The 13,858-nt window shown below is 37.2% G+C and overlaps 1 protein-coding gene across 1 annotated transcript; it reads right to left on the bottom strand.

Annotated features, from left to right (window-relative positions):
- Nucleotides 1-6,709: 6,709 nt before the first annotated feature.
- On the bottom strand, nt 6,710-13,376 carry pdcb (phosducin b). The gene is made up of 4 exons (XM_088927763.1): nt 13,234-13,376; nt 10,367-10,435; nt 8,526-8,680; nt 6,710-7,763 (listed from the first exon to the last, which is right to left on the bottom strand). Exons 2-4 carry the CDS (start codon nt 10,419-10,421, stop codon nt 7,245-7,247), a joined length of 729 nt encoding a protein of 242 aa, XP_088783889.1. The 5' UTR covers nt 10,422-10,435; nt 13,234-13,376; the 3' UTR covers nt 6,710-7,244.
- Between the last annotated feature and the right edge of the window lie 482 nt (nt 13,377-13,858).

Genomic DNA, 13,858 nt, shown 5'->3' with positions numbered 1-13,858 from the left:
GTTTTCATAAATGAAAGAGCGTCACTTCTGAGACTAAGAGTTTATGTAATGGTAACCCTTTAATGAATTTAAAATAGGCCACCTTTTTGTTTTTTGAATTGCACTAGAGGCACTGAGTGGTCTATTCTCATCATCTGCTCTTCTTGTGTTCTTGTGTTCTACAATAATTCGGTGTCTTGTATCAGGTATGTTCATTCTTTAGAAAACCTGAGTACTGAATTAATCCTTTAAAACAATTAAAGGGGAACTACAGTGCTAATTTCTCAGACTTTTTATCAAAAAATAATTGACAGTGTTGCAGAATGTTACAAATTTCGAATAAAGTGCAAAATGGTGAACGTTATGAAAGTTCTGTATAGTTGCCATGTTGTCGCAGGCAGGCTAGAAGCTGCTGGTCTCTCCACAGACAAGAGCAAGAGTTTGCTCAAATTGTGACGTGACAACGTAAATCCTTTTTTGTCTTTTTGAACTCACATATATATATTTAGACGATGCCTCAGTGTCAAGCATTTGGCTGTTCAGAACATAATGGGTGCACACAAAGCAGAAGATCAGATCAGCAGAATCTGAATCAGAATCAGAAAGTCAAACTGTTTCCTTTACCAAGGGATATTCAACTAACAGAGATCAATAATAAACCTGGGCACTGATGTTGGTCCCATCGATTTGTTTCATGACGCAATCCAGTGTGATGTATGATGGAATAAGTACAGGTTGTGCAGCAGGTGTTTCAGCCCAGAAATGTTCGTACATACAGTACAGTACATGATCTGCATGCTGAATTAACAAGTAGTATTTGTCAGCAAGACATGTTTTTCGAAGTCGATATGTCGAATTCAGTTCCATTGCACTCATTCAAATCGGCTGTTCAGGCGACAGCCCTGGTGTAGCGAGTCCTCCAAAAATATAAGTCCTGCTAGATTTTTTTTCTTTTAGGTGTGATTTACTATAAAGCAACCACAAATGTAAATGATTGAGCACTTTGCAAAACCTGAAAAAGGAATATGAGTCTATTTTAGTGGGTGGGCAAGTATTTAAATATGTAAAAACATGTCTCCTTGTTTGTGCTGGTTTCGTGAAAATATTTCAAATGAATGTAGCAGTGAAATTCGCCCCTTTAGAGTGTAATCAGGCCGTCACTAGAAGTTCTGTCGCTTCATTCTGAATCACAGAAAATGACGGCAATATGGCACTCCGCATAAACTGAAACTTTTTTTCTCTTTTGTGGTGCTTTATGAGAAATTGTACACTTTACTGTGTACTTGGTAGTTTTCTTGTGGTTTGAATGCATTAATCATTGCTGATTCATTATGAACCCAAAATGCAAAATTAGCGTTGCAGTTCCCCTTTAAAAGTGTGTCACTAAAAGTTTTGATGCTGAGAGACCTAGAAAGGCAGATCTGCCTTTGTATACAAATAATCTGAGGAAGTTAAACACTGTAGCATTTCCTTATGCCCAGTGTATTAAATTACTTGACTTTAATTTCCTTCCCTTAAAAGAAATAGGAAAAGCTGTCCTACAGACATGTATCTGCCAAGAATAGTCCTTTGTTAATTTAGATTACCTTCACCTCTTTAAATAATATAAGTTTGTATCCTAATGTGATTTTTTTTTTTACATTTTAGAGTATGGACAACCATTTTCAGTTGATTACCTTAACTTTTTTTTATTATTCTGCAGTTTTTTTTCTTAATTACTTTTTTATTTAAAAACTACAAATGTATTTTTTACATAAACTGGAGGTCCTTCAGTACTGGCAAAACCGAATCTAGATAAGCTTTCATTCTAAAGAATACTTTACATACTAAAGATTGAGGCTTGATATTATTAATGTCCCTATATTGACTTTGCCGTTGATACATCACAGAAAACAGTTTTTCATTTCTAAACCACAAACCTTACTGTGCAGGTTTAATAAAGTAAATAACACCCTGTGAAGGAACTGAAGGTTTACTGTAATTACATAGTTTTGCAACAAGAGTCACCAAAATCTTTTAAGTGGCAATTTCCCAAATTATTATTATTGCTATTTATTATGTTGCTGTTACATATTCTTCTTCAATTTCAGCAGTTTTGGAGTCTGGCTGAGATATGTGTATATGTTTTTGTACATGTAATATGTAAACCTGTGTCAGTGTTGCACTACTGTACTAACATTGCATTGCCTGCAACTTTATGCTCTTTTAAATCCAGTTAGTATTTGTCATTTGACTGAATACCTTGTGAAAACAAGCAACTGCTTGAAGGTACTGCAGAAAGACATATTACCTCCAAGGCAGACTCAAGATGTGAAATACACTTGACACATTTTAGTGAGAATGCTTTAAGGAAATTAATGATGGTGTATTTTTAAGCTTGTTTTTGGAAGCTTGGACAAAAAAAAAGAGGGTTTTATATTTTTGTGATGCATCTAAACAAGACTGGTATTTACCCACTGTTATAGAATAATCGTCTATGATGTTAACTTTTAGAATTTGACAATATCTAAACAAATCAAGTTCTGGCAACATTTACCTTAACCATCGACTCCTGATGAAGGTACCCAGTTTGTTTTAGTACACTTAACATGGGTTTCTGCTTTACCTAGCCTTTCCAATTGAAGCTGTTTATATCAAATGTTTGCATCAAAGTTTATCATATGACTGTAAGGAATACTTAACTACTCCTTCTAGTCGTTGCTAGAAAAACATTTGGCTGTGGAATTTATGACACCTAGTTACTTTTGTACTAGTGGCTGGGGATTGGAATACTTTTCGGGGGCTGTTATCTTGATTTTTTTATATTTTAGAATCCTGCAACTTCATGAGTACTGCTAATGTAGAGAAATAAGCACCATGGTTTACAATGTTCCCCTTGCGTTGTGTATATATATATAAAGTATTCACTCTGCTTTACGTTTTACATTTTATTCTATTAAAAATGGTTAATTAAAAACTCCATAATTGAATATTAATATCCCCCTTCAGAAAGTTAAATGGATAAAATAATTTAATTTTTGTTCTGTATCTCACAAGGAAATATATCATTTCATCTTTTAACACTTTTAACACTAGTTACTGAATAACTGACTTCAAGAAGTGTTATTTTTTAATTAAATTAAAATATTTTATTTAATTCAGTGTCATAAATCATTCTTTTTTAAGAAAGGAGGGACGATATCTTAAATATTCAATGTTGTTTTGTAGCAGGCCTATGTATCAAACCAGTGCTCATTTGGAATATGTATTTGCAAATTATATTTGCAATAATCTGAAAATTAAAGTTAAATTAAATTTTAAAAAAAATTCTGGCAGTGAACAAACTTGTTAGACATGGAAAATTGATAACCCTGTTTTTGTGCCTGGAACTGGAATATTTTTGGGACTAGTGATGGTATGAGGCTTCCTTTATAGAATAATGAGGCACACATATTTTACATTTGACTGTGAGTTTCTGGTTAAAAAAATGTGTATGCTGTGAAATACCATAAGTTCTACATTAATCTGAAGTGCATTCACATTAGGTGACACGAATGTAATGGATATTTTATAGCCGTGAGAAAAAATTCTTAGTCTGGAGCTTGTCAGAATGAGGTGCACACCACTGACATTGTAATCCATCATTTAAGATAAATCTGTACTAAAACCAATAATGTCACAACTGCATAAAAATATGCCTACAGATCCTGTATAGTGTTTTTTCACTCCTTATTTTGGAAATGTTTACAAAGAAAAAGTTGTAATAGATACAATTGTGGCCATTGTCAGTTTTTTATGTAAATCTGACAGCTTCCTGAATGTCATGCAGGAAATAAATCAGATTTTAATAATGAAATCTTTATTTGCTTTAATACTCCATTATTTTATAAACAGGAATTGACTTGTTCAAAGTCACTTTTCAGTCACACCCAGTTCAGGGTATCAGCTAGTGCAGTCATGTTCTTGAAACCAGATTGACAATAAGTCTGTCATCATTTTATTTGTATGGCTAATTTTAAATGAGACATATATATGTGAACATTTGGATATGTGATAGAATATTAACATAAATTATAAACAGCAGAACTTCAAACGATCACTCATTTTTTTTGGAAAGTGAGACTTAAAATGTGAGGTTTGTTCTCTCCCTTCTCAGTTTATTTTCCAGAGTGAAAGATGACAGATTAAAGATTCTTAAACCAAAGGTTTTAATTACAAAATATCCCTTTTCTTTATATATATAAATGATATTTTTGTTAAATTTATAAAATGTTAGTCTTCATTAAAAATTGTTTTCAGTATTTTGTGCATAGCTTAGTTTAAAGGGCAGGGATGAGACATCCATCTGAGGTTCTGACTCTCTGTGGTCATTAAAAATCCCAGGGTGTTTCTTGAAAAGAGTAGGGGTATTATCTAGGCATCCTGGCCAAATTTCCCATTGGCCTTTACCGATCATGGCCTCCTAATAAATCCTATCCATGAAATGGGTTCATCACTCTGTTCTCCTCCCCACTGAGAGCTGATGTGTGGGGAGCATACTGCCGCAGTTTGGCTGCCATCTCATCATCCAGGTGAGGCTACATCCAGGTGGTGGTGGAGAGGAGTCCCCATACTTTTAAAGTACTTTGAGTTTAGTGTCCAGAAAAGCACTATATTGGTGTAAGGAATTATTATTACCTGCTTTTTAAAGCTTTATATAGTGTTTATGTAATTTATGTAATGCATTGGTGCTTGCAAATACAGTATATAATATATACATACAGTATAAGAACATAAGAAAAAGCCCATTTCTAGTGGGAAGTAAAGGGAAGCTATGTATGAGGAATTCATATATTATCCAAAATTCTAATCATCCACTTTTAAATGAAATATTTCATGTTTTACTCAAATGGAATGAAAAGAAGATTGTACAGAAACATCCCAAGTTAGGACAGTCTTTCTGAACTTTCAAACACTCTTTATGGTTTGATCTTTAAACTCCTCCTTCCCTCCACCACCACAATAATAGCAGTAAAGCATACTTATGAACTGTCCCATTTTGTTTTAATATTTAGCTAGTATTGAGAAGATTTTAAATAATTATAAAATAATGCATAGATAAATGGTAATATGCTATAATATCAGTTTGCTTCAAAGTGTGATTTTTTCATGGAAAAAAAGCTAAGGCTTTTGTTAGTATAGATGAGTTGTGATTTACAGTATAATACAGTAGTTTTGTATGGTATGAATATGAAACTTTAGGTTAACAACCCCATGGTGTTTTGCGTATTCACCAATGATAAAAAGTGAAAAGGTGAAAAATATTTCCTTACCTGCATGTTTTTCTTTTATAAACTCACCCAGGTAAAAGATATAATGCTTTACAGTTCATCTAGGCCAGGTGTCTCCAAGCCTAGTCCAGGAGAGTCCTAGTCTGGCATATTTTATAGGTAGCCTGTAATCAATTTCTAAAGGAATGGCCAGTTTAAACTGGAGGCATGTTTAATGAAGTAAATGAGAGATTATTTGGAGAAAATCATCATTTATCCCTAACGTACTGTACTAGTGTTCCAGTCATTGTAATATAACTTGCTTGATTAGTCAATTATTTAAGCAATTGTTTCTAATCTTGAAATAATAGATAATTTAGGGTGGACAGGTAGGTAATTCCATTCAGGTCACATACGATGGCTCATCGTGCCAGAGTTTATCCTGGTTTCTTGATGTGAAGTGGACAGAGAGCACATGACTCCCCCATGGGATGGTGTCCTGTCCATCACAGGGGCATACTGTATTGCTGGTCCCCATTTCTACAGCTGGGTGGGCTGGGACAATCTGGTTAGAATACCTTACTCAAGGTATAGCAGCAGTGTCTGCAATGGAGTCCCGAGACTTGCCCACTGTGAAACACTGCCCCCTGCGTTAGAGTGACCCACTGTATAAGAATAACTGTATTGGGTCTCTCCCTGACCAGGGTTGGAGACATTGCTAAAGTCAAAACCTTGACCTTCCTGCCAGTTTCAAACTCCTCTTGAAACATTTGATAGTGGGTTTATCTGTGTCACAGCAGCTTTCCTCTGCCACCTGCCACCAAGAGCTGGGTTTAGTTTTGAATTAATCTTGTAAAACAGAATAGTTCAGATAGCATTCATTGCTGTAACCCATCACCTCCATTTTCCAAGTATACCCTGCAGTTAATTAATTAATCCACTCTGAGAAAGTCTGTTAGCCTGTGTGTGTGTAGTATCCACTCCATGGATATATTGAAATGTTGTTTAAACATGTTAAATGCTAGTTTCGTGGATTGAAATATTATTTAAACAAGCTAAATAATAGTTTATCTAGTATACATTTATAGGTAGATTACCTTTTATAAGTAGTCTTCCTATAAAAGTCAAATTAATGTTCATTTTACTTCATTGCAATTTGGTCTGAAGCAGCAAACGTAAGATGTAATCTTTTATCATATAATGATTAAGTTAAGAAAATAAATTTTAAGCAACACGAATATCACAGGGCTGACAGGTTGATTTTTAAGAAGCTATCTGTTTTGTTTCTTGAATTCATGGCAGGTAGCCTGCTCTTTCAGTTTTTCTTTTGGTAAAGGGTCACGTTCTCTTCCGACAATGTCATATTGAGGAAATCCAATAAGGAGGAAGGAGATGTGTCAAACATTTTTAGAATACACAACCAGCTGTTGGGAAAACATTTCTTCTGAGAAATGCCTGGAGGAAAGGAGAACTCCATTATTATACCAAAACATACTCAAAAGTTGAGTGAAACCTTTAATCATCAATGGGGGAAAAAGGAACTTTACAGCAGAAAAGTGAAACAACTTTAAAAAACAAAAGTAATTAAGAAGGACTTTACATTCTGAGCTTATAAAAATTAACTAATCGATTATTTTCTTAATAAAGGGCATTTGCTTCTGAATGTTTGTACAGTTCACTTTCTCTTGACATGACTTACAATACTGTACATAGCCACCTTCTGCTTAGATGCTTAGATTTACAGTTTCATATTTGTGTGCATGTTTAGCGTCTATATATTTAGACTTACTGTAAGTTAGAGTGAGTGAGAAGCTAAAATATTTTTTTTACTTTATCAATGGTCTGGATGTGGCAATGTGTGGTAGGTCTTAGGAAATATTAAGGAAAAAGGCCCTGAGGACAGACTACACAAGTTTCAGGGCAGCACTTGATCTTTTATAGAGATTGCCTTAAGAAGAGTTGAGATGCCATACTGGAAAACACTACTTAGAAGAATAATTGAACTTATTCTCTCTGCATTCCCCTGCAATCTGAAATTCATTCGACATCTGCTTCGTCTTCGTCATTCTGACAGGCTCCAAACTCCTTCTCCGGTAACAAGCCATACTCATTCAAGAAAGACTCAACATCTACTGCATAAAACTCCTCATTCAGATGCTTTGTGATGCACAGGAAATTGCCCAGAAGCTCTCCTGCCTTGTACACCAGCATGGTGGGCAGCACACTGTCTGAGAAGCGATCACCTGCCCCAGTGTTGGAGGCTTTGATCTTGCAGAACCTGACGGTAGGGTATTCTGCAGCCAGGCAGGAAAGGCAATTGTTCAAAGCATCACAGCCTTTGACTTTGTCTTCGTAGATGTGCACCACCACCACCGTTAGCCTGTGCTCCTTCTCAATGGTCTCCAGGAACTGCTCTCCGCTCTCCAGCTCATACAGGGAGCCAAACCTGGGGCCGAAGCTCAGGCGCTGATGCATCTCTTGCATGCACTGCTTGCGATACTTGCGGAGGCAGCTTTCATCCTCATCCTGGATCAGCTCGTACTCCTGCACGCTCATCTGTGGAGGAGAGGTTAACAGTAGCCTAAAGGTCCTGCAAAGGTGGAGTGAGAAAGTCTGGCCCTTTCATGTTTAAGATGATCACGGCACATATATTGGAAGAAATTTGTGTCTCTGATCCTCTTCTCAGCTCTAGAACATTTGTCTCAATGTATGCAATACCTTAACATGTAACTCATTTGAAGTTCAGACATGTACACCGAAAGAACACACTGCAGTGTTATGCATAGATACGGTATGTACCAATTAAATATGTTTGGAGCGAAACAGGACCACAGGAAACCACCTCCACATAACTGGATTACCCTCTTTCACTGTGAAGCTAACATGATGGCCCTGTATTATATTAATCCTGTTTGATGAAAGGATTCAGTCATTGGGAATATGAATTTCAAGTGCTTTATTAGTCATAATTGTTTTTCTAATAGCAGACCAATACCTATTATGGATGTGTGGAGGATTGCAGTTGGATTCACTGTCAATTTAAATAGGATTTAACAAACTTTTAAGTCTTAAGTGGACTTAACAAAAGCCCCATTGAATACTGACTAATAAAAAGCACTTGAAGTGTCCAAAGCTTTGTAAAATTATCGTGTGTGCACCTTTCCATGAAAGAACCGAGATTTATTTTATCCCAAAATGCAATTTTTCTGTCATACTTTTTCTTTCAATCAGCAGAGTGCAGGATAGGAGATCTTTTCTGCTGCTTAGCAAGCTATGGTATACTCCGTTCCACGTGTGTTTGTTTTTGTAATCTCCAACCTTGCGGTTCAGTTTCTCCCGAGCTTCCTCTTCCCGGTTGGGCTTGTAGGGAGAAGACATCTGCCGGAGGAGCTCGCGCTTGCTGGCGGGGATGGACTCCTGATCCTCGCTCTCCAATTTGAACTTTCTCCAGTCATTGATCACTCCCTTGGGTCCTATAAATATTATTCCACATAAACTGTTAATCCCCCAAATCAAATCCACAGACAAAACAAGTCAACAATACACAGAGGTCCTGTTCTGTATGAATACTTGCAATGAATTGGAGTGACATCCAAACATTATTAATGTAGAGGAGTTCTTTCTGAATTAACAATAAAAATACAGAAATGGTGATATGGTGAATGGTGAAACTAAATTGAAGTCAGCCAAGCAGGCTATGACCTCCATTTTCCAAGTATACCTTGAAGTTACTTTAATAATTATTTTCGGAAAAAGTCTGTTAGTTTGCATGTCTTGTCATTGCAAGTTGATTCACAACAGAAAACGAATGCAGAGTCTTCCAATGTACTTGGCAGATACTTGAAATATTGTTTAAACGTGTTAGGCAGAATAGGCAGAATTTTTCTGCCTATAAATTCTACCTTCTTTTCCAGTATGTGTACATCAACCTTAACATTTATATTACTGTATTTTTTAATAATTATTTGTAATTTCTAAAGAGTGTTGCTCCTCATATTGAACTAGCTACTAGAAAAATCAAATGTATTTAAATTATTGGTGTTAATTTGAAAAGCGTGGTGAAATGGAAGCAGTTGCTCTGAAATAGGGCAGTGTGGCGGCTCTGTGGCTAAGGATCTACACCTATGACTGGAAGGTTGCCGGTTCATATCCTGCGGCCAGCAGAGAAATCCTTCTCCGTTGGGCTCCTGAGCAAGGCCCTTAACCCCAACTGCTCCAGGGGCGCTGTATAAATGGCTGACCCGGTGTAGCAGAGCTAGTTTGGGCACAGTGACGTCATCGCCCTCCTGCGCATAGCAGGGACCTCAGCCGCTTCGGCTGGGGGAGGTCCCCTTTGGTTTATTCAGCTGGTTCCCTGTTGCGTTACGCCTGAGACCCAGGTTCACGCCTTGGTGTTGCGGGACGAACCGGTAGGGTGGTGCGGCGAGGGCACGAGCCCGTGCGGAACTGCGACGGTTACACCTGCGCTCCGACACCCAAGCTTCTCTCCCTGTTTGTGTGTCTCATGGAGAGCAAGTTGGGGTATGGGAAAAGACTAATTCCTGATACAAGAAATTGTATATGGCCAATAAAGTGATCTTATCTTATCTTTTACCTAAAGGTGACGAGAAGCTTTTTTGGTGGGAACAGAGCAGTACAGGACTCCCAAGTGTCTCTGCCAGCACAGGTGCTCACTCAGAGCACATGTTGAACAGCATGACCTACGCATCACTGGCCAGAGTCTGGATCATCCATTCACAGAGCACTGTGTGGGTACAGTATATCCAGGATCCCTAGGGTGAATCTGTCACTCCTGTTACTCATCGAGCTCCTCTAGGCTCCTGCAGTCAACCCTAGCTGTAAGGTACCATGGAGTTTTTCAAGTGTCTAAAGACAGGCGTGTCAGAGGAGACTGTCTACAATTCCTCATTCCTAAACCTGCTGTGTGGGCATTGTGACTATGAGGCCAGCCAGAAACAACTGTAAGGAAAGCCCAGTGCAATCCTTGGAGATGTCAATAAATTGCTAAGAATGCACAGGGTCAATTTTTTCCTTGTGGTTAAACTTCTGAGATTTATTCGCTATACAGGGAGCAGCACAGGATCTTTTACTGGTTTCTGAATCTAACCTACTCTTTAATCTGTCTCATTGCCCCTTGGCTTCTTCAGACCTCTCTTTACCTGTGTTTGTTGCAGGCAGTTCCTCTAAGTCTTCCTCCACACTGTGGCCAGACATTTTTGCAGAATGATCTGCAAATGATGAAAGAGATGAAGGGGTTAATACAAGCCCAAGCTGCAGTGAGTGTGGGAAGATGGAAACCTCTTGTTTGATTGCTCATTTTTTGTTCACTTTTGTTTTCCCTCAACAGTAGCATCCCTCTTTGGTAAAGAGCTCAATTCAGTTTATTGCAACACTTCAAACAATGTGCCGCCTACTGTCATGTTTTCGCTTGAGATCTCTGATGCAGCTTCTACAATCCAAGTTTTTCTTTTAGGTTCATCTTAAATGTCACCTCTTAATAAATTCTCTGTTCCTTATCATTCAGCCATATTATGTCTCTACATCTTGTACATGATCCTTTTAATCTGAAGAGACCACAGCACTGATAATCAGCTTTTTGTTTGTTTTTGTTTGTAAAAAATTAGAAAAGATAATACCAGCCCTACCTGTCCTCTGGAGAGCAAGCATGTCTACTATCATATGTTAAATCTGTAGCTAAATGTCACGTCAAACAGCAAAAGGTCTTGAGTGAATGATAAAAAACAAAGTTGGGAAAGTCGTTATGTACAGGCGTTTGTACCTCTTGAAAACATTTGGAACTTCAGAGTTTCCTTTTTAAAAGAGCCATTATTAACAGAATGCATTTGTATTATAGGGATAGGAAACAGGTTAAATAGGACTAATTAGGATGATGCAATCATATGATGAGCTACAGGCATGGGCTAATTTAGCATGTGTTATGTGACGAAGGAAGTTGTCTTCATCACTCAAGGCAATCTGGGTTGATGTGGTATTAGAGGATTAGCTTAATACCCAATTTGTTTCATTGGTTTGAGTGGAATTTGTACGTGTGGCTTCCTTTCAAGTTGTAGTGAAGTGAAAAGGGAACTTTCAGAACTACAAGGTCCTGCAGTGAAGGTGACCAAGTTCTGCACTGAGGCTTGAAGAACAGAGTAGAGCTTAATACAGGGTTAGGTTAGCATCCAGTGTCTCAAAGACAAGACTGAAAAGAAGTCATACGGTAAAAAGGGACTTACTGATTGTGACTTGGAAGTAGCATTTTATCCATTACTCCACTTCATAAAGATATCTTCAGTGTCAACATAATTAACTATAATATTGACTAGGTTTGTAAACACCACTACAGTTACTCAATCTGCTAAACCTTACAGCTATCATAGGTAAGCAATGTCATGTGCTTTGTATATTGACAATGGAACCACTTTTCCTCAGTGCAAATAAATATGGATCCAAAGTAAATTCCGAACACTACATTTCATGGACATTATCTCAAGAATATCAGCGATATTTAAGACATTTTTAGCTGTGAAGTAGAAGTCAGGTATGAGCTGTTGTTAGTTGCTGCTGTTAGTTGTTGCAACATTGATGGATTTTGTATTTACAGTATATAAAGAATTTAACCAGTTTAAGATGTTACAGTATATATTGTCCAGGCTATCCTTGCTATCAAATACTATGTCACTACATGTGAAGAGCTCAATCATATAATTAGTTTTCAGAAATATATAGGCTTTGTGTTATTAATCTAGTTTCAGGGGAAAAAACCTAGTCACTGTAAAGAGGTCAGGACATAGTCAATGCAAAATACAGCTTGTGTTCAGCTATAGGGCAACTCTTTCACTGAACAGCTGTGACTTGATAAATGATAAACAAAATTAATATAATGGCTTGCATTCACTATCACTGTGGCACATTGTATAATCTCTGTGCTGTTTACAAGTAAACCATACATGCTGAAAGGCTACTGTTATTTCTCTTTATTAAATGTGTGTCCTCACTGTCATGACTACTCTGGTCGCAAACTCTGAGTTCTAATCCTGACTTTCTCATCCCTGTATCACTGGCAAGCTCATTGTCAGTTTACATCAGGACAGTTTTTGAGATTTTAAGTTGACATGGCTGACTTCTTTATGCTGTGCGTGAGTACAGTGCAGCAGGCTGGAAATGCTGCATAGAACGTACCAAAATGCAAAGAGTTAAAACATGTTGGCAGAAAATGGAACATCACAATAAGCTAATAAAAAGTGGCTAATCAGCACTATTCAAAATACTATCACATGTGCAGCTGTATAGTTGGCAAGGTAAACACACAGCTAATTATAAAGCATTCTCAGTGTTCCCAATAGAATATACTTGATTTATGTAGGACATGATACAGTCCAAACTAGACTGTAAGATGACTGTAACCTTATGTGATATGTTGATAGAGAAAATTGAATGTAATTATATATGTAGACATACAGATTGTTTTGTATATCCATGCTCATATTCTTGATACGTAATTTACGTAAGGGTTACCATTCCATGTAAAGGACTTTGAAAGCAGAGCTATGTATCTGAAGCCCATTACCCTAAGGGAATCACTTCCTTCATTTTAGTAGACTAAAACGTTATATAAAAAATAGGCATCTCTGTATTGAACTCAGTCTGTGAAAAAACCAAAACGATAACATGTTCACCTTCATTTATAAATGTTTTGATATTTTAACTGGCTCAAAACTTAAGACACACTCTCATTACTAGAACTGATGCTACAAGGATCAAACAAAAATGCAGTTAAAAGACACTTCTCCTAGGTTTCCAGGTTCAATTGTTTAAGATAAAGATAATAGAGATGATAGTAAATTAGTACTGCTGCAGCATCCTAATTCTCTTAATTTATTTTAAACAAAGGTCATCATAGTTAGCATAAATAACAAGCATGACATCAATTCAACTGTATTTCAAACAATGCAGAAAACTGCTGTTTAAGAAACAAGCTACAGTTTTTTAAAGGTAATTGGTAATCAATGAGTGAGACTCTTACCTGTGAGTTTAACTTTCCCTTGGTCAGTTGGATAGTTGCCTTTCTTGTGCTTGTGGTCACCTGTCCTTTGGGTTGTCCAGGAGAAGACAAAAGCACACTGTGGATTTCTAAGTAAGGCCAGATGGGCTTTGTCTAAGATTTAGTCTTCTGGATCATGGTGGCCTTCTCAGAAACAGCTCAGTGTGGGTAAGAGGATTGCTACTGAAGAATTAGCGACCTGCGCTCAATGAAAATAGCCAATCAGGATTCAGAGGCTGAGAGAGTTAGAGGATGGGATCGAGTTTGGATCCAGACAATAAACTCCATCATGAGGCAAAACTGATGAGCTACTTCACTTTCCAGGACAATAGAAAATCTGAAAGAGAGGCATCTCTACACAGTTCAAAGTGACATTCAAGGACACTGTTTGCTGAAATTTACTCTTTGAAAGATAGTCATTCTAGAGGTAGTACTATTTTCTGTGTCGGTACACATGAACAAATGTGCCCAATTTCTAAGTTAATCAAAAAATTCAAAAAGGACACTTTTTAAGATTGAATTTGTGTTTTTGCAGTCAAATGAGGCTTAGTCTACCTTTCTCAAAGGCTCATTGTGACATGACGACACACCTCCTCTTCCTAATTGC

Source organism: Atractosteus spatula, chromosome 11, assembly GCF_055471065.1.
Source record: "Atractosteus spatula isolate fAtrSpa1 chromosome 11, fAtrSpa1.hap1, whole genome shotgun sequence".
In the NCBI taxonomy this organism is placed as follows: domain Eukaryota; kingdom Metazoa; phylum Chordata; class Actinopteri; order Semionotiformes; family Lepisosteidae; genus Atractosteus; species Atractosteus spatula.
This window is presented reverse-complemented; position numbering and strand designations above follow the sequence as displayed.

What these genes read in the sequence shown, in the direction of transcription:
- pdcb (XM_088927763.1), bottom strand. Translation starts at nt 10,421, where the DNA reads ATGTCTGGCCACAGTGTGGAGGAAGACTTAGAGGAACTGCCTGCAACA. An exon ending in ACTGCCTGCAACAAACACAG is followed by an intron (nt 8,681 to 10,366) that starts GTAAAGAGAGGT and finishes TAATATTTATAG; the next exon opens with GACCCAAGGGAGTGATCAAT. An exon ending in GGGAGAAACTGAACCGCAAG is followed by an intron (nt 7,764 to 8,525) that starts GTTGGAGATTAC and finishes TCTCCTCCACAG; the next exon opens with ATGAGCGTGCAGGAGTACGA.